The sequence below is a fragment of the Saimiri boliviensis genome, chromosome 14, assembly GCF_048565385.1.
Source record: "Saimiri boliviensis isolate mSaiBol1 chromosome 14, mSaiBol1.pri, whole genome shotgun sequence".
NCBI classification, from domain to species: domain Eukaryota; kingdom Metazoa; phylum Chordata; class Mammalia; order Primates; family Cebidae; genus Saimiri; species Saimiri boliviensis.
The window spans coordinates 62,215,511-62,242,426 of record NC_133462.1 but is presented as its reverse complement, the minus strand read 5'-3'; the positions used below and the strand labels follow the sequence as shown (position 1 = coordinate 62,242,426).

The following is a 26,916-nucleotide window of genomic DNA, read 5'->3' as shown; positions in this document are numbered from 1 at the left end:
TGGATAGGAAGAATCAATGTCATGAAAATCCATACTGCCCAAAGTAATTTATAGGTTGAATGCTACTTCCACTAATAACATTGACATTCTTCACATAATTAGAAAAAAAAAACTGTTTTAAAATTCGTATTGACAGAAAAGAGCCAAAAATAGCCAAGACAATCCTAAGTAAAATGAACAAAGTTGGAGGCATCATGCTACAAGACTTCTAACTATACTACAAGGCTACATTAACCAAAACAGCATGGTACTGGTACAAAAACAGACACATAAACCAATGGAACAGAAGAGAAACGCAGAAATAAGACTGCATACCTACAACCATCTTATCTTCAACAAACCTGATAAAAACAAGCAATGGGATAAGGACTGTCTATTTAACAAATGGTACTGGCAGAACTAGCTAGCTATATGCAGAAAAGTGAACTGGACCGCTTCCTTACACCATATACAAAAATTGTCTTGAGATAAAGAATTAAAGGTAAAACCCAAAACTATAAAAACTCTAGAAGAAAATCTAGGCAATACTATTCAGGATATAGGCACTGGCAAAGATTTCATGACAAAAGCGTCAAAAGCAATTGCAACAAAAACAAAAATTGACAAATGGAATCTAACTAAAGAGTTTCTGCACAGTAAAAAAAAAAAAAAGAAAGAAAAAAAAAAACCCTATCCATCAGAAAGAACAGCTTAAAGAACAGGAGAAAATTTTGCAATCTATACATCTGACAAAGGTCTAACACCCAACATCTACAAGGAACTTAAACAAATTTACAAGACAAAAACAACCCCATTAAAAAGTAGGCAAAGACCATGAACAGCCATTTCTCAAAAGAAGATACACATGCAGCCAACACACATATGAAAAAAAGGTCAACATCATCAGAGAAATGTAAATCCAAACCACAATGAGATATCATCTCACAACAGTAAGACTAAAAATTCAGAAAGTACCAGATGCTGGCATGATTGCAGAGAGAAAGGAATGCTTTTACACTGTTAGTAAGAATGTAAGTTAGTTCAACTCCTGAGGAAGACAGTGTGGTGATTCTTCAAAAACCTAGAGGCAGAAATACCATTTGACCCAGCAATCCCCCCATTACTGGGTATATACCCAAATAAATATAAATCATTTTATTATAAAGATACATGCATGCACATGTTCACTGCAGCACTATTCACAATAGCAAAGACATGGAATCAATCTAAACGCCCATCAATGACAGACTAGATAAAGAAAATGTGGTACATATACACCATGGAATACCATGAAGCCATAAAAAGGAACAAGATCATGTCCTTTATAGGGACATGGATGTAGCCGAAGCCATTATCCTCAGCAAACTAACCCAGGAACAGAAAACCAAATGCCACATGTTCTCACTTATACATGGGAGCTGAATGATGAGAACACATGGCATATGGTGTGGAACGACACACACTGGAGCCTGTTGGAGAGTGGGGAGGCAGGAGGAGGGAAAGCATCAAGAAGAATAGCTAATGGATGCTGAGCTTACTACCTAGGTGATTGGATAATCTGTGCAGCAAGCCACCATGGCACACATTTACCTATGTAACAACCTTTAATGTACCCCTGAACTTAAAATAAAAGTTGGAAAAAAAAAAAAGAACCATTCATGTGCTGTCCTCAAGAGACCCATCTCACACATGTACAATATCCACAGGCTCAAAAGAAAGGGTGGGAGAAAGATCTATCACACAAAAGAGCTGGGGTTGCTATTCTTTTATCAGACAAAACATACTTTAAACCAACAACAATTAAAAAACGACAGAGAAATGCATTACATAATGATAAAGCATCCAATTAAACAAGACTTAACTCTCTTGTGGCTCACACCTGTAATCCCAGCACTTTAGGAGGCTGAGGTGAGCAGATCACGAGGTCAGGAGATCAAGACCTTCCTGGCTATGGTGAAACCCTGTCTCTACTAAAATACAAAAAATTAGCCAGGTGTGGTGATGCATGCCTGTAGTCCAGCTACTCAGGAGGCTGAGGCAGAGGAACCTCTTGAACCCACGAGGTGGAGGTTGCAGTGAGATGAGATTGCACCACTGCACTCTAGCCTGGTGACAGAGGAAGACTACGTCTCAAAAAAAAAAAAAAAAAAAGACTTCACTATCCTAAATATATACACAACCAACACAGAAGCACCCAGATTCATAAACCAAATACTTCTAGACCTATGAAAAAATTAAGACAACCACACAATAATAGTAAGGGACTTCAATACCCCATTGACAGCACGGGACAGACAGCATCAAGGCAGAAAACTAGAAAAGAATTTTTGGACTTAAGTTTGACACCTGACCAACTGAACCTAATAACCATCTACAGAATACTGTACCCATCAACCACAGAATACACATTCTTCTCGTTTGCACACAGGACACACTCTAAGATAGGCCACATGCTCAGCCATAGGTAAATCTCAATAAATTTTTTAAAAAACTGAAATCATTCCAATCATACTTTCAGATCACAGTGAAATAAAAACAGAAATCAATACCAAGACGATCTCTCAAAACCACACAATTTCATGGAAATTAAACAATTTGCTACTGAATGACTTTGGGATAAACAATGAAACTAAGGCAGAAATAAAAAAACAAATCTTTAAGTGAAAACAGAGACACAACATACAAAAATCTATGGGATGCAGCAAAGCAGTATTAAGAGGAAAGTTCACAGTGCTATATACCCACCTAAAACAGAAAAATCTTAATGATCTACCATCACACCTAGAACTAGAAAAACAAGAACAAACTAAACTGAAAGCCAGCAGAAAAAAAAAAGAAATAACTAAAAATCAGAGCAGAGCTGAAGGAAACTGAGACCCCAAATCCATACCAAGAATCATTGAAACCAAAAGTTGGTTCTTTGAAACAATAAACAACATGGATAGACCACTAGTTAGATTAACAAAGAAAAAAAGTGAGAAGATCCATATATTACAACCAATTGCATAGAAATACAAAAGATCCTCAGAGACTACTAAGAATATCTCTGTGCACATAAAACAAAGAAACCTAGAGGAAATGGATAAATTCCTGGAAACATACAACCTCCCAAGACTGTCTCAAGAAGAAATTGAAACCCTAAACAGACCAGTATCAGATCCAAAACTGAATCAATAATAAAAACGCTGCCAATCAAAAAAAAAAAAAAAAAAAAATCTGGACCAGACGGATTCACTACCAAATTCTAACAGACACATAAAGAAGAACTGGTGCCAATTCTACTAAAACTATTCCAGAAAAACAAGGAGGAGGAACTCCTCCCTAACTCATTCTACAAACCAGCATCACCCTGATACCAAAACCTGGCAAAAATACAAGAAAAAAAGAAAACTTCAGTCTAATATCCCTGATGAACACAGACACAAAAATCGTCAACAAAATACTAGCAAATCAAATTCAGCAACATATCAAAAAGTTAACTGCCATGATCAAGTAGCCTTCATTCCTGGGATCAACCTTGGTTGATCCAACATACATAAATCAATAAATGTGATTCATTACATAAACCAAGTCAAGAGCAAAAATCATATAATCATCTCAATCAAGACAGAAAAAGCTTTTGATAAAAGCCAATATCCCTTTGTGATTAAAAAAAAACCCTCAAGAAACTAAGCAGCAAACATACCTCAAAATAATCAGAGCCATCTATGACAAACCCATAGTCAACATTATACTGAATGGACAAATGCTGGAAAAATTCCCCTTAAAAACTGGAGTAAGACAAGTATGTCTACTCTCACCACTCTTGCTCAACATAGTAACAGATGTCCTAGCCAGAGCAATCATGCAAGAGAAAGAAATGAAAGGTATCCATATGGGACAGAAGGAAGTCAAACTACCTCTTTTTAATGATGATATGATGCTATACCTAGAAAACCCTAAAGACTCCATGAAAAGACTCCCAGAACTGATAAGTGACTTAAGTAAAGTTTCAAGACACAAAATTAAAGTACAGAAATCAGTAGCACTTCTATACACTAATAATGTTTAAGCTGAGAGCCAAACCAAGAACAATCTGATTCAAAACAGCCACACAGAAAAAGAAATATCTAGGACTACATCTAATCAAGGAGGTGAAAGATCTCCTCAAGGAGAACTACCAAACACTGCTGAAAGAAATCATAAATGATACAAATGAAAAACACCCCATGCTCATGGATTGGAGAGTAAGTATCATTAAAATAGCCATACTGCCCAAAGCAATCTACAGAGTCAATGCTATTCCTACCAAACTACTAATGTCATTCTTCACAAAATTAGGGGAAAAAAACTATCCTAAAGTTCATATGGAACCAAAACAGAGCCCAAACAGTGAAAGCTATCCTAAGCAAAAAGAATAAAGCAGGATGCATCAAATTACCCGACTTTAAATAATAGTATAAAGCTATATTAACCAAAACAGCATGATACTGATACAAAAACAGACACATAGACCAACAGAACAGAATAGGCAACTCAGAAATAAAGCCACATGCCTTCAACCAAGTTAACAAAAACATACACTGGAGAAAGGACACCCTATTCAATAAATGGTGCTGGAAAAACTATATTGCTATATGCAGAATGAAACTGGACCCCATCTCTCACCATATATAAAAATTAACTCAAGATGGACTTAAATATAAACTCTAGAACTATAAAAATTCTAAAAGAAAATCTAGGAAAAAATCCTCTAGACATTGATCTAGGCAAAGAATTCATGACTAAGACCCCCAAAGCAAATGCAACAAAAACAAAAATAGACAAATGGGACTATATAAACTAAAAAGCTTTGGCACAGTAAAAGAAGTAATCAATACTTGTGATATTAGAATGAACAGCCAGTGTGTAGAATAGGAGAAAATATTTGCAAACTATATATCTGACAGAGGTCTAATATCCAGTATCTATAAGGAATAAAAAACTCAACAAACAAAAAACCCCATTAAAAAGTGAGTAAAGATACGAAAAGTCACTTCTCAAAAGAAGACATACAAGCAGCCAACAAACAAAAAATGCTCAATATCACTAATCATCAGAGAAATGAAAATCAAAACCACAATGAGATACCATCTCACACCAGTCAGAATGGCTATTACTAAAAAGTCAAAAATTATCAGATGCTGTTGAGGTTGCACTATTGATGATAATGTAAATTAGCCACTGTGGAAAGCAACTTGAGATTTCTCAAGTAACTTGAAACAGAGCTACCATTCAATGTAGCGATCCCATTACTAGGTATACATCCAAAAGAAAATAAATCATTCTACCAAAAAAGACATATGCACACATATGTTCACCACAGCACTATTCACAATAGCAAAGACATAGAATCAACCTAAATGCCCATCAACAGTGAAATGAATAAATAAAATGTGTCCATAAATGCCATGGAATACTACACAGTCATAAAAAAGAATGAAATAATGTCCTCTACAGCAACATGGATGCGGCTGGAGGCCATTATCCTAAGTGAACTAACACAGAAACAGAAAACCAAATACCATATGTTTTCACTTATAAGTTGGAGCTAAACACTGGGTACACATGGACATAAAGATGGGAAGAAAAGACACTGGGGACTATAAGAGTGGGGAGGAAGAAAGGGGGGCAATGGTTGAAAATCTACCTATTGGGTACTACGCTCACGACCTGGGTGGTAGCATCAATGATACCCTAAACGTCACCATCACACGTAATACCCATTTAACAAACCTACATATGTACCCCCGAATATACAATAAATGTTTAAATTATTTTTTAAAAAAAGGAAATGAGGTATTAAACCATGAAAAGATGTAAATAAACCTTAAATCCATATTACTAAGTGAAGGAACCCCAATCTAAAAAGCCTACATACTGTATGTTTCCAACTATATGACATTCTGGAAAAGAAAAAAAATCTATAGAGACAGTATAAAAATCAGTGGCTGCCAGGGGTTGGGTGGAGGTGGGAAATGGATGAATATGCAGAGCACAGAGGATTTTTAGGATGATGAAAACTACTCCATATGATACTATAATGGTGGATACATGTAATTATACATTTGTTAAAACCCTTACACCATAGAACACCAAGTGTTCGGATGAAACAGGTCAACAAAAACAAGAAAATTTCCCTCTTCCCTACTCTCCTTCCAATGGAAAAGGCCTTAGGAGAGAGAAACCTAAAGAAAATTGGCAATGGGACATTTTGTATAATACCTGGACCTTTATCACAGAAAGTATAATGGATGGTCTACGTGACACCAATTCTGTCAGGACCATGTCAGCAATCCATCTCTATTCCTCGTCTCTCAAGAATTAAAAAAAAAAAAGATTTTCTTTTTTACACATACTCTGGACATCTCAACTACGAAGTCCATTCTGATCACTCCCCTTGAATCAAGGGCTGGGCAGATAAACAACATTCTAGTCTTTCTGTTCTGGTAGCAATAAATGAACTTCTGTTCCATTTCAATGTGATTTATTAAAGAAACCACAACTCAGGCGAATAACACAGATGTGTTAGGAAAAACTGAAACAGACTTTAAATTTCTGAAGTTCGTTCACAGACAACATTCTGTAAATACCTTAAATTACACTCATAAAACTCCAACTAATACAACCATTAGAGAAAGAAAGACGGGAAGAAGAAAACGACACTTTTAGGTGGGTATTTCAGTGAAAGGCAGAACTTAGTGAGGTACAAGACGGGCTCTCACAGTCTTCATCACCCATTTGGTCTCCACTATTATTTGGATTACTCTAGATTCTTGTACTCCTATCACCTCCATAATATACTCTTTCCCCTATCTATTGAACTTCATTCCCCTTCTAAGACCGGGGGTCTGCTTTACTCCTAGTGTATTTGTTAACTTACAGCAGCCTGAATTTGGAATATAAAACTAAAAATAACAAGCATGAGTCAATGCAGTAGGCTCCTTCCCTCTGGGTGCACATAAACCTCTCATTAAGAAGTTCAAAGAAGCTGAGAATGAATCAAAGAAAATATAGCTCCATGATCTCCACCTTCCATTAAATTGAAAATGAAACTGTCATTTTAATTATAGTAGCGAAAGCCCTATTCTCTGCTACTACTAAGTATCTATAAATTCACAACCTAATTGAAATTTTCTGAGCCAGGTTAAAAAAAAAAAAAAAAAAAAGCTTAAAATGTACCCCAACAGGGCAGTTACAAAAATCTATTGGTCTCCTCAATTCAAGAATATCTCTTAACAACAGTGTCTAGAAGTCACTGAACTATATCAAAAGAAATCTACCCTAAGAACCAGAAAAATTAAAAATAGCATAAATAAATTATATTACAACTCTAGATATGTTTTTAAATAATTGAAATTATACACTGAAAAAAGAGCACTTTATTCATTACATACTGTTTAGTCACAAGAAAGAAATTAAGACAATTATAATTTTTACATAATTTTTAGAATTCCACATTTGCATGTTGACCTAATAGGAGAAAAATGTTTTTATTGGATTTGCATAGAAATTGAAGATGGAGGTCTGCTTATATGCCAACACCCAAAGATTTGTGGTCAGAGAATTTTTCATACTAGGAGCCACTTCCTTGTTCAGAGATCAGCAACCTGTTTCCTACAGACATGTGTCATTATTTAAACGAATTATTGAAACATTTTAGAAGGCTAACATTAGTGACTCAGTAGGTAGGTCTCACACATTCAAAATCCTGAATGTCAAACCACTGAAAGAATAAACAATAGAAACTATCAGATCATGACTTCCGGAATTCATACAAATAAAAAAAATATACACCTGATTCATCTCTAAAAAGAGTCTACAAATTCCAAGACTGTCCCTACCTTCTTGAGCAAGATAATAATATGCACATACCAATTTATTGACTACAAAGTGTTTCATACACTTTATTTAACTTGATCCTGATAGAAGTCTTGTGAGATTGGTACAGACAGCCTTAACAATGTCACCATTTTACAGAGGGGGAAACTGAGACTCAAAGAATTTAATTTAGTTACTCAGCCTGCATGAAGCAAATTGGGAAATTTAATCCTTATCTCATTTGAAATCATGTACTCTTTCTACTAAATACTAGCTCTAATAAATAATAGGAAAAAGAAGTTACTTTATTGTTCTTCTACTCTGGATAATTAGAACTTTATAGGCTCAAAAGTCAAGTCTGGTCACTAGGCAAAAATTCTGTACCTATCTTAGCCCCCAAAAAGTCAGAATATAGTTCTACGCCTTTACAAATTCTACGTGAAAAACTGTCACCTACATTTCAGACACTTTTCTACTATGTTCCCAAAAGAAATAAGTAAAATACCACCAAAGAGAGAAGAGCGACGATGCACTTGAGGGGGAAGAGAAAGAACAAATCTGTCTACCCAGAAAAACAGGGGAATCCGAGGGTGTACACAGTAAAATATAAAAACCTAACTGGATTTCCATTTGTGCACAAAGCAACATCAGCCAACTCAAAGGAAAAGGATAACACATGCAGAAACACTCCTTTGATTGCTGTAAGTTTAGAAAAGCAGCACCAAGTTCAGCCTCTCCCCTAGCTCTAGTAACTATAATCTACCTATTGTCTCCAAATTCTCATCTCTCACACCTTGTACTCTCTTTTAAGTGTATTATTGTAACACAGTTGTGTATTAGGATAAGAAAATATCAGAACTGAAAAGATATAGGGTATCTATCGTAGCCCCATAATTTGTAAATATAGCACTACAATGCACATCCTATGTCAACAATCATACAAGGCTTTGCTCTCAGATGAGTTACAATTACTCACTTGAAGAGGTTAATTGATGAGTTTAAGTTATTTTTAGGATCATATTTGAAAGAAATTGTAAAGGCCACCTAGACTAGTGAAGAGCAGCATTCAAAAAACCACAGGTGGCCAACCTAGCTTCAAGACAGTCTTTGATTCAAACCGAGGACTGGAAAGCTGGTTTTTTGCTACTATTTCTCAAGTATGCTCAGATGTTTATCTTTCAGTGGTTTACATAAGTTACTTCCTTTAGTCAAGGAAAAACACTGAAGGTAATAAATTTAAACATTCTATACATTTTCCCAATGGATTCAGTAAAGTCATTTTTATTTTCAATGTTTAAAAAAAGGCATATATTTATTTTTCCTAAATTGAAACAACCAAGTTAACCACTGATAATCTCCTGTTCTCTAACCACTAAGAGACTTTTTTCTGCAATTTCCAAAAACAGATTGTCATTCATACTGGGATATTACATGATGATTTGTGAATACTCAATAAATGCCATAAAGATGGATTTAATATATAAAAATACTAACAGGCCAGGACAATAGAGAGTCCTGTGCCATAAAACTACAAATCATTCTCCAGGTTAATATGACTTGGACAAATTAACATACATAAATATATATATATTTGCCTGCCTCAGACATATCATTATTTTAATTTAGGTTCATAAAGACATAAAAGATCTAAAGTAATAAATATCAAAGGAATAGAATCTTAGGTAATGGAAGTTTTGCATAAAAAGAGGAGCTGGTTAAGAATAAAATACACTATGTAAGCAGATGCTTTAAAACACATATGCCACAAAATTCACCAAAGCGCATAATTCAGTCATAGAGTTGTGCAACCACTATCTAATTTCAGAATATTTTCATCGCTCCCCAGAAAAACCCATATCTATTAGTAGTAACTCCCTATTATTCCCTCCCCCTAGCCCTGGCAACTACTAATCTATGTTCTGTCTCTATGGATTTGTCTATTTTGGATATTTCACATGAATGAAATCCTATTTATATGATATGTGGCTTCTTGTGTGTGGTTTCTTTCACTTAGTATAATGTTTGCAAAGTTCATCAATTTTGTAGCTTGTATCAATAATTCGTTCCTTCCAAAGGATGAATAATATTCCATTGTAGGAATATGCCATATTTTATTTAATCCATTCATCAGTTGACGGATATTTAGGTTGTTTCCACTTTTGGCTATTAAGAATAATGTTGTTAGGCTGCTTGCAGTGGCTTACGCCATAAACCTACCACTTTGGGAAGCTGAGGTGGGTAGACTGCCTGAGCTCAGGAGTTTGAGACCAGCCTGGCCAATATGGCGAAACCCCGTCTCTACTAAAAATAAAAAAAAAATTAGCTGGGCATTGTGGCGCACACCTGTAGTCCCAGCTACTCAGGAGGCTGAGGCATGAGAATCACTTGAAACTGGGAGGTGGAGGTTGCAATGAGCTAAGATCATGCCATTGGACTCCAGCCTGGGCAACAGAGTGAGACAGAGTCACAAAAAAAAAAAAAAGAAAGAAAGAAAGAAAGAGAGAGACAGAGAGAGAGAGAAAGACAATTAAAAAAAAGAATAACCTTTCTATGAGTATTCATCTACAAATTTTTATATAAACATATGCTTTCAATTTTATTGGGTATAAACCTAGGAGCATAATTGCTAGGTTATGTGGTAATGCTATGTTTATTTTTTTTAGGAACTTTGAAACTGTTTTCTAAAGTGGCTGCACCATTTTACATTCCCAGCAAGAGATGGGAGTTCCAATTCCTCCACATCCTCACCAACACTTGTTACTGTCCATTTTTAAGATCATGCTTAGTCAAGCAGTTAGAAGAGGATTACAGAGTATCCTTTTAGTCCTATTTTATTTTCCCCAAGAAGCTGCCAGAGAAATAAAAAGCATAAATAGAAAATATTTAAAAATGATTATTATTTGCAGATGACGTAACTGTCTACAGAGAAAACTCAAAATATCTATGGATATATTTAAATCGTTTAGCAATATGGCTACTAATTTATAAAAGTTAACTGCATTTCTATTAACAGATTTCATTTACTGTAGCAGCAAAAAATAATGAGATATCTAAACATAAATCTAAAAAAACAAGATCATTATAATTTTCAAAATCTTATTGAAAGGTATTAAACAAATTCAAAGATACACCATGTTCAAGAATAAGAAATCTCAGTATTTTAAAGATACCATCTCCACATTGATCTAGAGATTCAATGTAATTCTTATTAAAATTCCAACAAGGCGGCCGGGCGCGGTGGCTCACACCTGTAGTCCCAGCACTTTGGGAGGCCGAGGCAGGTGGATCACGAGGTCAAGAGATCAAGACCATCCTGGCCAACATGGTGAAACCCCGTCTCTACTAAAAATACAAAAAAAAAATAGCTGGGCGTGGTGGCACGCACCTGTAGTCCCAGCTACTCAGGAGGCTGAGGCAGAAGAATTGCTTGAACCAGGGAGGCGGAGGTTGCAGTGAGCCAAGGTCGCGCCACTGCACTCCAGCCTAGCGCCTGGTGATGGAGTGAGACTACGTCTCAAAAAAAAAAAATTCCAAAAAGGCTTTTTAAGGAACTTGACAGGCTGATTCTAAACTTTATATGGAAAAATTAAAGGCCCAGAAGTAGTTATTACATTACTGAAGAAGAAACATAAAAAGGGTTTGTCCAAAAAATAACAAGAATCACAACACTCTAATAATTAAGACAGTAATGTACTGTTAGGGAATAGATTGATTAATGGAACAGAAATAGACCAACTTGATAAAAACTCGACAGAGGTGGCAGAGGTGGCACTGTCGATCAGTGGGAAATGTTTGGAATAGTTAATAAATTGTGCTGGAACTACTACTTAACCATTAAAAAATGAAATTAGGTTCTTAATCATATAAAAAATCAATTTCAGATGGATAAATAACATAAATATGAAAAGCAAGACTAAATCTCTCAAAATAACAAAATTGCTATGATCTTAGCGGTGAGGAAGGATTTCCCCAAAACATCTCAAAAAGCACTACAAAGAGAAAGAAGGGAGGAGGAGGAAAATGAGAAAAGAAAAAAATAGAAAGAAGTTAGACTAGGCCGGGCGCAGTGGCTCATGCCTGTAATCCCAGTACTTTGGGAAGCCGAGGCGGGCAGATCACGAGGTCAAGAGATCAAGACCATCCGGGCCAACATGGTGAAATCCCGTCTCTACTAAAAATACAAAAAAAAAAAATTAGCTGGGCATGGTGGCACGTGCCTGTAGTCCCAGCTACTCAGGAGGCTGAGGCAGGAGAATCGCTTGAACCTGGGAGGCGGAGGTTGCAGTGAGCCCTAGGTGGCGCCACTGCACTCCAGCCTGGTGCCTGGTGATGGAGTGAGACTCTGTCTCAAAAAAAAAAAAAAAAGAAGTTAGACTAAATTAATATTAAAAGCATAGCATAGACACTTCTGAGTACCTAAAAAAAAATGGAATATGCCTAACTCTATGCCTCCCAGTTTTATCTCCCCAAAACAAGAAGGAAAAAGTAAATCTGTAGGCAGGGCATGATGGCTCACACCTGTAATCCCAGCACTTTGGGAGGCCAAGGCGGGCAGATCACCTCAGATCAGGGGTTCAAGACCAGACCGGCAAGTGTACCTATTAAAAATACAAAAATTAGCTGGGCATGGTGGTGCATGCCTGTAATCCCAGCTACTTGGGAGGCTGAGGCAGGAGAATTGCCTGATCTCAGGAGGTGGAGGTTGTAGTGAGCCATGATCATGCCACTGCACTCCAGCCTGGGTGACAAAAGCAAGATTCCATCTCAAAAAAAAAGAAACAAAAATGTAAATCTAATAGAAACTATATCCTCAGAATAATGTGAATACAGAGAATGCTAATACCCCAAAATAAATGTGAGTAAAAACAGAAAACTTATCAAATCACAGGGTACAATCTCTCATGCTCCCACCCAACCCAAACATCATGGAAAGTCTCTGCTGTAAACAAAGGAAAAGAAAAACTACCAGAAAGACAGAAGAGAGAAGACAGGAATGGGAGCTAAAGGTGATCTGTAACTATTCCCAGAAAGTAAAGTCCACGTTAAATCTGAAAATACTAACAACAACAATAACAAAACTGAGTAGATGAGAGCACAGCCTACAGGGAAGGAATTCTGAACGTACATGTGAGTTAATGGGGCAAGCACAACTTAACGGCGTAGTTGGGCAGTCTTTATACACAGCTTCTGTAGGAGGAAAAAAGGGAAAAGGGAAAAGGCCCTTCAGCTATTGGTAGTGAAGGGGAAATGAAACAAAAGGGGATAGGGTCCTAAAAGACAAAAAACAATCACAAAATCAGAGGATTGACAACCCCTTCCCCTCCAAAACAAAAAACAAAAAAACACCTTATTACATCTATCATCTCCCCTTCTACATAGTCTTAAATTTTCTCACTGAAGTCACATCTTTAAGTTACATATCTACCTCTAGAAGAAATTTACCTAGATGATCACCATTAACATACATAAAGTATGTAAGACTACGGCAAGGTGAGCACTTTATAAGGGTAGACTGATAAATGGAACAATACAGGTCACTGTACTTCTCGGGCTCACTGATTCACTAACATTTCTCAGCCTGTTTTGAAGTTATTCTAGATGCAGCCCTGTGACTGAATTATTGACGTGGGAATCTTAAGAAACATACTTTGCTTCCAGGCCTATCCCATAAAAATCTCTTACATACAATCCTCCTTTCCCTTTTTTTCCCCCACACTCCCTGCTTAATGAAAAGAACATACTAACCTCCAAAGCCATGAGCTAAACAGGCCAGATACACAAGCTAACCTGAATCACTGCTGAAACAGTGCTCTGTGGCAACTAGAAATAACTGATTTAAACTTCACAAAAGAAAGAAAGAAACCTCTATCCTGTTTGAGTCATTATTTGTTTGGGGTTTGTTTGGTACAGCAGCTAACAGTACCTTGAGTAACACGATGCGTTGACTAATTATTTCCTAGGGAAGCAGAAAAATCTTTTCTAGGAATATATGATATAGAAGACGTATACTTCAACATAGGGGGAAGGGTGGTAGCAGAAGAAAAATAAGAATGATAGAGAAATTAGAATGGTTCTGAACCATGGTTAACGAGGAGGTGAGATGGGTGCTTACAATTTGAAAGAAGGGATACTTTAAGGTGAAAACTGTATAAAAGAAGAAATAAATTATGATGTAATACGGCTTTACTGCAAACAATACTGATCATAAAAATGCACACTCTGAAAACTCACTTAATCAAAATTGAAAACTATACTAGGGAAATGAGATTTGAAGAAATGCTTGGGAAGGTAATTTGTCTTCTAGTTTCACAGGGCCACAGAGAGAAAGAAATTTTGAACCAGGATGGTTTACACCCAGAGTCTCACCCACACATAATATAAATGATTCAGATAATGAGACTTTTGAACTGATGATATTCAAATAACATTTTGGACTCTGAGTTGATGCTATAATATCTTTGTAGATCCTGGTAAGATACTTTTCTTTATTTGACGTATAATGAGAATCCACAGAAAAATTTCAACCAGCAAAGTAGTTGGCCTGATTTACATTTTTGAAAATCACTAATACTGAAAGGAGATGAAAATGCAAGTAGGGAAACTAGTTAGGAAACTATGACAGTGATCTACGCAAAAGAAGACAGAGAACTAGACTACAGTGACAGCAGCAGGATGAAAAAAAGATGATAAATCGAAAAATATACTTTGCAGGTAGAACTGATGGAACTTACTAATAAATTACATGTGGACAATAAGAGAATGAGAGAAATACAGGATGATTCTTAAGTTAGAAGTTGAGCAACTGGGTAGATAGTGCTATTTATTAGCTGAGATGAAGAAAACTGAGAAAGGTATAGGCTCAGGTAAGAAAATCAAGACTTGCATTTTAGACATGTCAAGTTGTTATTCTAACAGACATCCAGATATAAATATCAAGTAAGTCATTTGATAAAAGAACAGGGAGCTCAGACAGCCAAGAGCTGGATTCATAAATTTGTGTGGCATTTAAAACAACAGAACTAGATAAAACTGAACAGAGGAAAAAGATGGAAAAATGAGTGATCCCAGGACCAAACTCTTGGTACATAACATATTCAAAGGTCTGACAGAGGACAGAATTTAGCAAAAGAGACAGAAACAGCCAAAGAGGTAACAAGAAGTTGTGGCTGAGCGCGGTGGCTCATGCCTGTAATCCCAGCACTTTGGAAGACCAAAGCAGGCAGATCACCTGAGGTCAGGAGTTCAAGGTCAGCTTGGCCAACATGGTGAAACCCTGTCTCTACTAAAGATAAAAAATTAGCCAGGTATGGTGGCACACGCCTGTAGTCCCAGCTACTTGGGAGGCTGAGGCAGGAGAATTGCTTGAACCCGCGAGCTGGAGGTTGCAGTGAGCCGAGATAGCATCACTGTGCTCTAGCCTGGGCAACCGAGTGAGACTTTGTCTCAAAAAAAAAAAAAAAAAAAAGAAGAAGAAGAAGAAGAAGTTGTGATGTCTGGCTGAGCTCAGTGGCTCTCACCAGTAATCCCACCATTTTGGGAGGCCGAGATGGGCAGATCACTTGAGGCCACAAGTTCAAGACCAGGCTGGCCAACATGATGAAATCCCATCTCTACTAAAAATAGAAAAATTAGCCAGGCATGGTGGCGTGCACCTGTAATCCCACCTATTTTTGAGGCTGAAGCATGAGAATAGCTTAAACCCAGGAGGTGGAGATTGCAGTGAGCCAAGATCTCGGCACTGCATTCTAGCCCAGGCAACAGAGAATCTGTCTTTGAAAAAAAAAAAAAAAAAGAGAGAGAGAGAAAAAAGAAAAGGAAGTTTTTATATCAGAGATGTCATTTCATTAGAATCACTGATATTGCTGTAATTATTCTACTTTACATTTTTTTTTTTTTTGAGACAGAGTCTCACTCTGTCACCCACAATGGAGTGCAGTGGCACAATCTCGGCTCACTGCAATCTCTGCCCCCTGGGTTCAAGTGATTCTCCTGCCCCATGATCTACTCTACGGAAGTCTAGCATAAAATGCAAAAGCTTTAGCCCAGAGCATTAATCCCAAAAACATTCAAAAATTTATGAAATATCCACTGTACTGAATGCTAAGGGGATACACAAACAGAGATTCAGACAATTCCATGACATGGCTATGGTGTGAATAAATTTTTTAAATGCAGAATTAAAATTCTATAGATAAATGGAAAAGAGTGAAAAAGCTGGACTAATAAAGAGAAATCTAGGCAAAGCATACTTTGAGAACTACCTGGATAGGAATAGAGACAGCAATAAAGAACAACAACAACAAAAAAGGCCATGATAAAAAAAGATATATTCAGACCATCCTCTATCCTTATCTAATTTTCTCCATTGTAGTGTTCTCTTCCCTTTGTAGCCACAAAAGACCCCCTACACATTTTCATTTTCTTACTTCTAGCTGTCTCTATTCTTGTCTTGATTCTCTTTTCACCTGACCACAGCTTTAACAGCTTTTGATTCCAACTGGTCCGAACTGTGTCTTTTGCTATCCTAACAAATTAAAAGTTTTAAAAAGTTTTAGAGGGACTGGGTAATACTCATAAAATTATTTTAAACATTTTAAATAGTTCTGGGCTTATATATATTGCAGAAGGCCACAAATGTTTATGTAGAGAAATAAAATAATGCATAAATTTGTCTATCCCCTACCTCCATTTTAGGTAAGAAGCACGATCAACAATGGTTATAGCACGAGAATCAATCCTAAATTTGAGATTTCACAAAACTGACTTCAATCTCCTCCTTTGCGGTATCAGAGGAAAGGTATATGGAAAAGCTATACTTTAATAAAGGAAGAAGATTTTAAATGAACAGCAATTGCACACAATGACTCACAGATAAACTAGTATGACCATGTCAATGACGGTCACATAAGTTCACCTAAAAAAGATTAAAAATTATTTCAAGTCTAAAGAAGCTGAGGCTTTTCAGAGCTATCAAAGACTTGCTGAAAATACGCTAACATTTTCCTGCCATGCTTTTCATACCCAGGTATCACAAATAATGACACTGCTCCAAACTTCCTTAGAGTGAAGTCTCTCTACTAGGGATGAGAGGAGTGCTGTTAGTTGGCTAGACTCAGGAGGGCCAAGTGAGTTTTGAAGAGAGATGCAAGAAAAGCAAGTGCCCCAAGTTTAAAAAGAGACAAGGGTGGTAAATTTGGGGGGATTTCTTCCCCTGACCTCCCCAGGAATATCTTTTCTTTATACCATTTCATAGATTTGTGATTATTTATAAGGAGTTGTGGGGACTCCCAAGGTTCTCCTGATTCTTCCAAATCTAGAGAATACCTGATTCTTTGCCTCCCACCTAGTAACTGAATTACCTTTCCTGGGGCCACTTTGTTGAACCACCCAGTTGTCAGGTGGCTCCTTCTAAGGAAGCATAGACAGTTGTTGGTGTCAAAAGATGTTGTGGTCTTTGGATATGTTCCCGATTTGAATTTCAACCAACTCCTCACATCTCTCTGATGGGGTACAGTAATAGAACAGAAGTCAATGGGAGATCAGCATGCACTCAGACTCCAGATTCTGAAAGGGAACAAAAATCAAACCCTCCATTCTTTGCCTCTTCACCATGTCTAATAACCAATATGCTAGAAACCAGGCTTTATCAGACAATCATAACTAAATATAAAGCAACAACTCTCAATAATCACATAAGTAATATACACTTTATAAATGCTTAAGTAGTTAATACAAATATTAATATTTACTAAAATTTACACTTTATAAATACAAATTATCTGCCATCCTTCTAAAATGTATTACACCCTTTGAAAGTATTCATTTAGTATTTAAATATCCATGCAGGGCAACAATTTACCTTTTCTAATACAGATAAGTTCATGTACTCCACAGGTTCTCTCTCCACCTGTTAAAAAAAAAGTTTATTAGCAGTTAAAAACATAGAAAGTAACATGAATTTGACTGCTACAAAGAATCATTTTAAATTAGCACCTAAAAGTGACCTCAGAAAAAGTTTCCCTAATCCTTCTTTTCAGACTTAACTAAATGATATGATAGCCTGATATCAGAATTTTCTGGAACAATCCAGAAATTAGGTCTTAGGAAGCCTCAAAATGAAGACACTTCATTCAAATATGCGATTTTGAATGGCAAGCTTCTGAACAACAGAAATCATATCACCATTTCCCAAGGATCTCTTCACAGCATCTAGAAGGAAACACTGCAAGAGAGGACCCACTTTTGTATCTGAGCCTTAACATATACAAATAAGTTATTGAAAGGTCAATGCTCTAAAGTTACTATTTATATTTTATCATATATATTCATATTATACATTCTTCAGCAAGCCACCATTATAAATTTGTTAAACAAATTTAATAGTATGATAAAAACAAATTTAACTTTAAAAATTACTTTGATTATTCTTTTTTGGAAAGTCTTTTGTAATATTTCTTTTTTAAAAAATCTCTATTTATTGGGTCAAAAACCAAAATTACAGAAAGTGCAGAAATATATAAAACTTCCACGTAATTATCACGAAGTAAGCACCTGAGGTACTACAAACCAAGACAAGAACCTGAACTTGGCTGGTATCCCAGGAGTCCCTTTACGCATCTTCCTAGGCACTACTTTTGAGTCCCAGAAGTACCTAATCTCCTGAGTGCTATCATTACAGCTTGGTTTTGTCTGCTTATAAAATTTATACAAGTGGAGTTGTTAAGTGGGCATTTTTGAGTCCTATTTCTTTCAATATTAGGTTTGTAAGATCAATCTATTTTATTTATAGTTGTGACTCATTCCTTTTCATTTGTGTATAGAATTCCATTCTATATAGGATATATACACATATTCATGCATACATATGCATAAATTTCAGTTCTACTGTTTGTAAACATTTGGATTGACTGGGTTTGCTGTGACTAATTCTGCTATAAACCTTTTTATATAATACATGTCTCTTTGTTTCCCACATGCGTGCCTTGCCTGCCTTTCTTCTAAATGTATTCCTATGAGAAGAACAGCTGGGTTTATGGGTCAAGTGTATGTTTAACTTTAAAAGATAGTGGCAAATGGAATGAATAAAGAAAATATGGTAAATATATGCAGTGGAATACTATCTATTCCAAAAAAAGAAGAAAATTCTGTCATGTGCAACAACAGGGATGAACCTGGAGGACACTATACTAAATGAAATAAGGCAGACATGGAAAGAGAAATACTGCATGATCTCACTTGTATGTGGAATCTAAAAAAGTCAAATTCACAGATGGAGAGTAGAATCATGGTTACCAGAGGTGGGAGGGCAGAAGGGAATCTAGAGAGGCAAGACAGGAAAAGTGGGGATACTGCAAAGGGTACAAAGTTTCACATAGACAAGAAGTTTTAGAGAGCTACTGCATAGCATGGTGACTACGGTTATTAATAATGTGTTGTATATTTCAAAACTGCTGAAAGAGTAGAGCTTAAATGTTCTCACCACAAAAAAGGTGAAATGACTGATATGTTAACTGGCTTGATTTAATCACTCCACAATGTGTACATACATCAAAACATCCCATTGTACCCCATAAATACACACTTTGAATATTCTAAGAGTAATTTTATTTATTAGTTACTACTATATAGATGTATTTCCTTCACTCAGAAGTATGTCACTACTTTAATGTAAGCTGAAAAATATTCTGTAGTGTTCTGTATGTGTATGACCTTATATTATGTTGTGAATTACTTTTAAACTTTGCATAACAAAAATATTAAATAATCACTTTGGTTTATCATGAAAGCTTATTATAAACAGCTCAGTTATAAGTAACAAAAATATCCTACAGCAATAACATAAGAAGTAAAAACTATGATATCCACTAAAAAAGTAGGCCATCTGAGAAGCAAGCTAAGAAACCCAGAAAATAGTATTTCTATCACCAAAGTAGGTTAGATGTTCACTTGACTTTGTTGTAACAATGGCATTGATTCTTTATTATTAAAACTACAGAATAATCACTGATCATCAGGAAGATGGGCTTTGCAGGAAGAAACACCTAACTTAAAGCTACGATTATAAAAGAATTATTTGGCAAAGCCCCAGTGTAAAAAAAAAATAGTGTTAATTGGAATATTACCAGTGACCACAGATCACTTGCTAAAAGGTTAGAATGAAATATACCTACAGACTACAGTTCTTTCAAATTGAGGAGATTCTAGTCCAATGACTGAATAGTTACCAAATTATGACAAAAAAACTATTTTGAGACATTAGAAAGGTCATGTAATAAAAATAACATAATCATAATACATTGAGGCATATGATATTTTGATAGGTTACTTAGAAATATTTATTCTCTGTACACATTAAGGCATATTCTCTAGAAGTTACATGTGTAACTTAGTTTGAGTTACATCGTTAATTCACGTAAAAAGGCTGTACTTTTTAAAGCCTGTAATGAAAACTAAACTCTTCCCCATATTTAATATAAATTGATTAGGTTTTACCACACACACCTAATCTTAACTGTAACAGCATTGTTTTTACAAGGCTTAGTATATACAATAACAATAAAAACTACTATATTCTAAGATATTTCTCAAGACTGCAGAATGACAATGAAAGCTAATTCCCACTTTTAAAAGCATTCGATTTATCTAAATCACATAAAAGAACCTTAGAAATTTTTAGGTTACCCAAATAATCACTACATTTCTAATTTACAGTCAATTAACTGCCACATTTGTCAAAGTACTCATGAAAGTCGCACAAGCAAATAAGACTAGGCACAACATTTTTTTGATATTTGTCCCCTAAATTCTAACCAACAAACAAGACTTCACTGATGTACATGTGGGACTCAAAAGCAATCATTATTCTTATGAAAATGTACAGGAATACTAAGTATACAAAAATTCCAGACAATAAAATAAAATTCAAGAAATCCCTGCTTTTAAAAATACAAAAGAAGAAATATAAAAAAGTCAAATGAATTTATTACATTATTGGAAACCGAAATTCAGTGTTCCTTTTATCCCCAATCCTTCCTAAGACTGGGAGGAGTGTAAGGGAAAAATATGCATTCCCTATGTAAAATGTAAATTTTTAAATGTATATGTCTGTTTGGAAGTCAAAGGCTTAAATACTTTCTCAGTCAGAGACACATTGTACCTTGTACAAATTTTATGTCTTATTTTGTCTTGAAAAGTAAATCTGAAAAGTTTCCAGAAGAAATGTTAAATTTGTAAGCAGGAAGCAAGAAAGACACTGCAGGCATGCCTTGACTTAGGTGTGGGGGTAATCCAAAAAGAGGTGTACTGCTTTTAACAGCGTATTGCACAAGAGGGAATGATTATTTAAAGTAGCCAGTATCTTTGGAAAGAGATGAGTTAATGTTCCACTAAAATAAATAATAACCCCCCGAATGAACTCCTATATAAATACAATTTTCCACACATCAAATTTAATTCAAGAAAATGAAGACTGGGCCACCATAATAGAATGACAGAATATAAGACACGAGAGCTCAGAAATATATTTGTCTAGTTCATTATCATATAGATTAATGGAGGCCCCAAAAGTTAAAGTTGCTCAAGGTCACTAGTTAACTGTCAGGAAAAAAATAGAATATTACATTTAATGAATTTTGGAAAGTAAATACTGATTTTTCTTCATTTTTATGAAAAAAATGAAAGTTATGAAATTGTTTTCCAATCCTTTAAGGTAATTTAAATAGAACTGCATAAAAACTATACTTGGAGATAATACTAGCATTGCACTTGAAATATTCATCTAAGCAACACGGAAAGGAGAAACAGACAGAAAACGACAAGCTTAGTCAAAGTTACCATCTTTTCCCTCAGGCAAACCCATGTAGGAGTATAATGTAAAGTGGCATAATCCTCTACAACTGGCATAAGGGGTGTAAGAGAAAATAGATGTGTGTGGGCACACACGTATGCATGATTATGTGCATGTGTGTTTGTATATGAATGTACACATAAGTGTGAGTATGACTGGAAACGGGAATTTTAAAAATAAACAAGAGGATCATTACAACATATGTCCTTGCCCACGTTTACAGAAGTGAAATGTGTATTACATGGCAGCCCCATTAAAATACATCCAGGTACAGGCATACCTCAGAGATATTAATGGGTATGGCTCCCAACAACTGCAATAAAGTGAATATCACAATGAAGCAAGTCACACAAACTTTCTGGTTTCCCAGTGCATACAAAAGTTAGGTTTACACTAGACTGTAGTCTATTAAGTGTGCAATATCATTGTGTCTTAAAAAAGTGTTATCTTAACTTAAAAATAATTAATTACTAAAAAAAAATTAATGATTGTCTGAGCCTTCAGCAAGTCCTATCTTTTTGCTGGTGAAGGGTTTCGCCTTGATGTTGATGGCTGTGGACCAATCAGGGTGGTGGTTGGTGAAGGTTGGGGTGACTATGGCAATTTCTTAAAATAAAACAATGAAGATTTACCACATCAGTGGACTCTTCCTTTTATGGAAGATTTCCCTGTTGCATGCAATGCTGCTTCACAGCATTTTACCCACAGTAGAACCTGAAAAATTGGAGTCAATCCTCTCAATCCCTACTGCTTCTTTATCGACTAAGTGTATATAATGTTCTAAACCCTTCGTTATTTCAATAATGTTCACAGCATCTTCACCAGTAGATTTCATCTCAAGAAACCACTTTGCTCATCCATAAAAAGCAACTCCTCATCTGTTCAAGTTTTATCATGAGATTGCAGCAGTTCAGTCACATATTCAGGCTCCACATCTAATTTCAGTTCTCTTACTAGCTCCACCTCATCTTTAGTGGCTTCCTCCACTTAAATCTTGAGCCTCTCAGTCATCCATGATAGCTGGAATCAACTTCTTCCAAACTCCTATTAATGTTAATATCTTGGCCTCCTCTAATGAATGACAAATGTTCTTAATGGTATCTAGAATGATTAATCCTTTCCAGAAAGTTTTCAATTTCCTTTGCCAGGTCCATCAAAGGAATCACCATCTATGGTAGCTACAGCCTTACACAACATATTTCCTAAATAATAAAACTTGGAAGTTTTAATTAATCCTTGATCCATCAGCTGCAGAATGGATGCTGCATTTGCAGGCATGAAAACAACATTCATCTGCTTGTACGTCTCCATCAATGCTCTTGGGTGAGCAGATGCACTGTCAATGACCAGTAACATTTTTAAAGGAATCATTTTTCTGAGCAGTAGGACTCAGCAGTGGGCTCAAAATACTCAATAAATCATGCTGTAAACAGATGTTCTGTCATCAGTCTTTGTTGTTCCACTGACAGCATACACAGAGTACATTTGGCATCTTTTTTAAGGCCTCTAAGATTTTCAGAATGGTTAATGGGCAATGGCTTCCACTTAAAGTCACCAGGTGCATCAGCCCCTAACAAGAGTCAGCCTGTCCTTTGAAGCTTTGAAGCCAGGCACTGACTTCTCCTCTCTACCTATGAAACTCTTAGATGGCATCCTCTTCTAATAGAAGGTTGTTTCACCTACAATGAAAATCTGTTGTTTAGTATAGCCACCTTCATCAATGATCTCAGCTAGATCTTACGGATAACCTGCTGCAGCTTCTCCATCAGCACTTGCTGCCTCACCTCACACTTTTATGTTATGAAGATAGCTTCCTTCTAAACCTTATGAACCAACCTCTGCAGGCTTCCAACTTTTCTTCTGCAGCTTCTTCACTTCTCTCAGTCTTCAGAGAATTGAAGAGAGTGAGGGCCTTGCTCTGGATTAGGCTTTGGCTTTAGGGAATGTTGTAGCTGGTTAGATCTCCTATCCAGACCATTCAAACTTCTCCGTATCAGCAATAAGGCTGTTATGCCTTCCTGTCACTCATGTGTTCACTAGAGCAGGTAGCACTGTTAATTGCCTTCAATAACTTTTCCTTGGCATTCACAACTTCACCTACCAGCACAAAAGGCCTAATTTTTAGCCAGTCTCAGCTTTTGATATGCCTTCCTCACTAGGATTAATCATTTCTAGCTTTTGATTTAAAGTGACAGACATGTGACTCTTCTTTTCACTGAGCATTTGTAGGGCTATTAATTATTGTGCCTCAGAGAACAGGGAAGCCTGAGGAAAGGAAAAGAGACTGAGGGAATGACTGTTTGGTGGAACAATCAGAACACACACAACAGTTATCAACTAAGTTTGCCATCTTATACTGGCATGGCTCATAGTGCCCAAAACAATTACAAGAGTAACATCAAAGATCACCAATCACAGATCACCATAACAAATATAGTAACAATGAAAAAGTTTCAAATATTACAAGAATTACCAATACGTGACACAGAGACACAAGGTGAGCACATGCTGTTAAAAAACTGTGCCAACAGATTCATTCAACAGAGTTGCCACAAACCTTCAAACTGTAAAAAATGCAAGTTTGTGAATTTACAATAAAATGAAGCACAATGAGGTTTGCCTGTACATAAAAATGGAATTAAACCCAAAAATTTAGTTCCTTTAAAACGGATCTAAGAGTTCTTTTCAAATTCAACTGTATTTTGTCTACCATGTTTATTCTGACCATTAGCCTAAATCACAATTTACAGGTTCTACTTATTTCTTCTTGGTCAAACACCGAAAGGCTACTTTAGAAATGCCTTAAATTCCATCTCATCTAAAGATTCTTCTCCAGCATATGCATCAGTCAGAGCCTTTAAATGATCACCTAACTTACAACTCTGTTATAGCTAATTCTTATGCAGACACCTATACCATACATCATAGGCATGAAACTATTAATGCTACCAACTTAGACCACAGTCACTAACCTCTAAACATCTTTTAGTTTTGTCCTTACTTAGATCATTCAAGGAATAATACCAGTTTTGGTCACCAGTTAAAAACACAGTGTTGCATAAAGATCATTGCTTCTGAATTGAGTCAGACCTCAATTTTAAAGTCGGCAACACGTAGTACTGTCTTTGTAAACCTTGTGCTTGTCACTTAATCTAATAAGTAAAAATAATAGCTAAAGTAATTTATAAAATGATAATAATAACCTCAGGACAGAAAATAGCTTTCATCTTGTATACTAATTCTGATGGACTGGTAGTATCTGCTGGAGTGAGGGTAGAAGGTAGTGTTGCCAAGGATTCTGAAACCAAGTCCAGGAAAAAAGATGTCTGGCAGGAAAAAAGATGTCTTAATAAAACAGATGTCTACTGCAAACAAGGAGTGGTGCTATTCATGACAAAACTGAATATATGTTGCCTGGCCCATGGCAAGCACCCCAAAAATGTTAATTCCCTTTGCATTCTTCACCAGTAGAATATAAAATTCAAAGAAAACTTACAGTTCAGGCTCTGGAGATGTTTTCTTCTCTTTTACAGTTATCACTGAATTTCAAACATTCTGCCATGTAAATACTCCAAAATAAATGTTAACTTTCTCATACTTCTTAACCTGTCCCCTTTTTTTGAATTTTTTCTTCAAAAAAAAAGGGGGGGGGGGAAAAAACCTTCATGCTTCATGCCTCCAACCCTCTGGGAGTTATCCTCCCAAATTGGAATTCCTTTACTTTTTGCTGTTGTTATGCAATTACTGTACAGTTAAAATAGTCTGAATAAGTCAAATCCTTTCTATACTTTTATAAACTCATTTATCTATGATATTTCTACTAAATAGCCTACACTTTAAGACACATACCACCCCTCCAGCAACACATAATATAAACTAGGTCTCGAATAAACAGTATCTTAGAGCACTTTATAATTTACGAAGCATGCTAACTATGGTATCTCATTTGATCCATATAAGTTCCTATAAATTTATTCAATAGTCTTTTCTAAGAGGTATACATTTTATCTTACAAAATTAAATTTACTCTTCACAAATTAATCCATTTTTCCAACTTTACGCTACTTTTAGTCAGATATGTTTTTGACTACTAGATGCTCATTAACCAAACACAATAAAACCTTAAGTATGTGCTCACAAAAAAAGGTGTTCTAATTAAGTGAATTTTCTAGTTAACGGAGAATAAAACACACCCTTTCTGACTTCTGCACCACATCATGTTTTAAAGCTACTAATATGCATTACTGCATTAAGTTCAGAACACCAAAGATAATTTAATATTCATTAAAACTTCTCTTAATGGCTCAAAATATTACCTTGAATACCAATTCTAATACAGTCTTAAAATATGAAAATAAAAAATTGTTCTGAACACATGTGGCTCTTAAAAATTTGTTCGTAAAATCCTACTAATAACAGCTTCCCGAGTTGTCACTATTTTCTCCTAAAAAGAGGGTAAATCAAGGGTTTGAATTTAATATAATCATTTTACTCAAAAGTTTGAAATGTTTTATTTGTAGTAGTTTGTTCAGTCTTATATTATTCACATTTAAGCACTTTCATATTAGGTGGTAATCGACTAGGATTCAGGGGAAAAAATAAAAGAATAAAGTCAGCTAAACAGAAATAAAATTCATGAAAAAATCTATTATGTTACCACACATATACTCTGTACAAACATAATGTTTTCAAGGAAACTGATAATGCAAACAGTATTACTCAACAAATAACAAATTGTATAAATTAAGGCAGTACATGGTTCTCTCTGCTTTCCCCATTGGCATGCACTGCTGCATTCTCTTTTTTTTTGAGACGGCATCTTGCTGTCACCCAGGCTGGAGGTCAGCGATGCGATCTCAGCTCACTGCAACCTTCGCTTCCCAGGTTCAGGTGATTCTCCTGCCTCAGTCTCCCCAGTAGCTGGGACTACAGGCATGCGTCACCATGCCCAGCTAATTTCTGTATTTTTAGTAGACACAGGTTTCACCATTTTGGCCAGGCTGGTCTCAAACTCCTGACCTCAAGTGACCCACCCACCTCAGCCTCCCAACGTGCACTGCTGCATTCTAATACAATCTTAAAACAACAAAAAATAAAATACAATTATGTCTCTAATGTTCCCTGAGTGTTTCTAATTTTGTTTAGTGAGTTAGAAAAGGAACCTTGAATAAACTATAAATTACTCAAAAGTAAATCTACTGGATTTTTTAATTAAATATTTCAAATAGCTTTTGAAAGTCTAAATTTTGCCT

The 26,916-nt window shown here is 35.8% G+C and overlaps 1 protein-coding gene across 3 annotated transcripts in view; it reads right to left on the bottom strand.

Annotated features, from left to right (window-relative positions):
- Nucleotides 1-26,916, bottom strand: part of SYT14 (synaptotagmin 14) — a 177,705-nt gene that overhangs the window by 145,702 nt on the left and 5,087 nt on the right. For 2 of the 3 annotated variants that reach the window (XM_039463485.2, XM_039463486.2), the window contains exon 2: nucleotides 17,678-17,725. In XM_039463485.2, the coding sequence (XP_039319419.2) occupies nucleotides 17,678-17,725 (48 nt within the window). Of the gene's footprint in view, nucleotides 1-17,177; nucleotides 17,613-17,677; nucleotides 17,726-26,916 lie in introns of those variants that run through there. The other variant, XM_074385128.1, reaches the window with a different exon arrangement.